This window comes from Pyrgilauda ruficollis, unplaced genomic scaffold (genome assembly GCF_017590135.1).
Source record: "Pyrgilauda ruficollis isolate IOZ18807 unplaced genomic scaffold, ASM1759013v1 scaffold1390, whole genome shotgun sequence".
Taxonomy (NCBI): domain Eukaryota; kingdom Metazoa; phylum Chordata; class Aves; order Passeriformes; family Passeridae; genus Pyrgilauda; species Pyrgilauda ruficollis.
Genome location: NW_024512433.1, coordinates 5239 through 5943, shown reverse-complemented (window position 1 = coordinate 5943; position 705 = coordinate 5239). Strand labels below are relative to the sequence as shown.

General features: G+C 58.3%; 1 protein-coding gene across 1 annotated transcript in view; it reads left to right on the top strand.

Annotated features, from left to right (window-relative positions):
* The first annotated feature begins 31 nt into the window (after window positions 1-31).
* The window catches only part of MED29 (mediator complex subunit 29), a 5270-nt gene continuing 4596 nt past the window's right edge, over window positions 32-705 (top strand). Inside the window, exons 1-2 of the mRNA XM_041459684.1 lie at window positions 32-36; window positions 118-328. Coding sequence (XP_041315618.1) covers window positions 32-36; window positions 118-328 — 216 coding nt within the window. The remainder of the gene's footprint in view (window positions 37-117; window positions 329-705) is intronic.

Sequence of the window (705 nt, the reverse complement as noted above, 5' to 3'; positions counted from 1 at the left end):
GGGCAGTTTTGGGGTCTCACCGCCGGGGTCTATGCGGTACGTGTCGGGGTTGATGAGGTCGATGGTCACCCCCAGGTCGGGCTCTGTCAGCAGGTCGTGCTTGTGCTGCTTCTCCAGGGACGTGGCCTTGTACTGCACGAACCTGGGCGCCAAACGGGCCAAAAACGGCCAAAAACGGCCAAAAACGGCCAAAAACGGCCAAAAACGGCCAAAATCAGACAAAACGGGCCAAAAACGGCCAAAACCGGCCAAAATGAGACAAAACCAGACAAAAACCGGCCAAAAACGGCCAAAAACGGCCAAAATCGGCCAAAATGAGACAAAACCGGCAAAAATCAGACAAAATGAGACAAAAACAGCAAAAACCGGCCAAAACGGGCCAAAATCAGCCAAAATCAGACAAAACTGGCCAAAACCGGCCAAAATCAGAGAAAGCCAGCCCAAACCAGCCAAAATCCGACCAAAATCCGCCAAAACCAACCAAAATCAGCCCAAACCCGCCCAAAATCAGCCCCAAACCCACCGGCACCCCCGGGACCCCCCACGACCCCCCCGAGATCCCCTCAGGAGCTCCCAGGACCCCCTGCGACCCCCAGAACTGCTCCAAGACCCCCCACACCCCCGGGACCCCCCACGACCCCCCCGAGATCCCCTCAGGAGCTCCCAGGACCCCCTGATTCCCCCCCCAGGACCCCCCAGGACCCC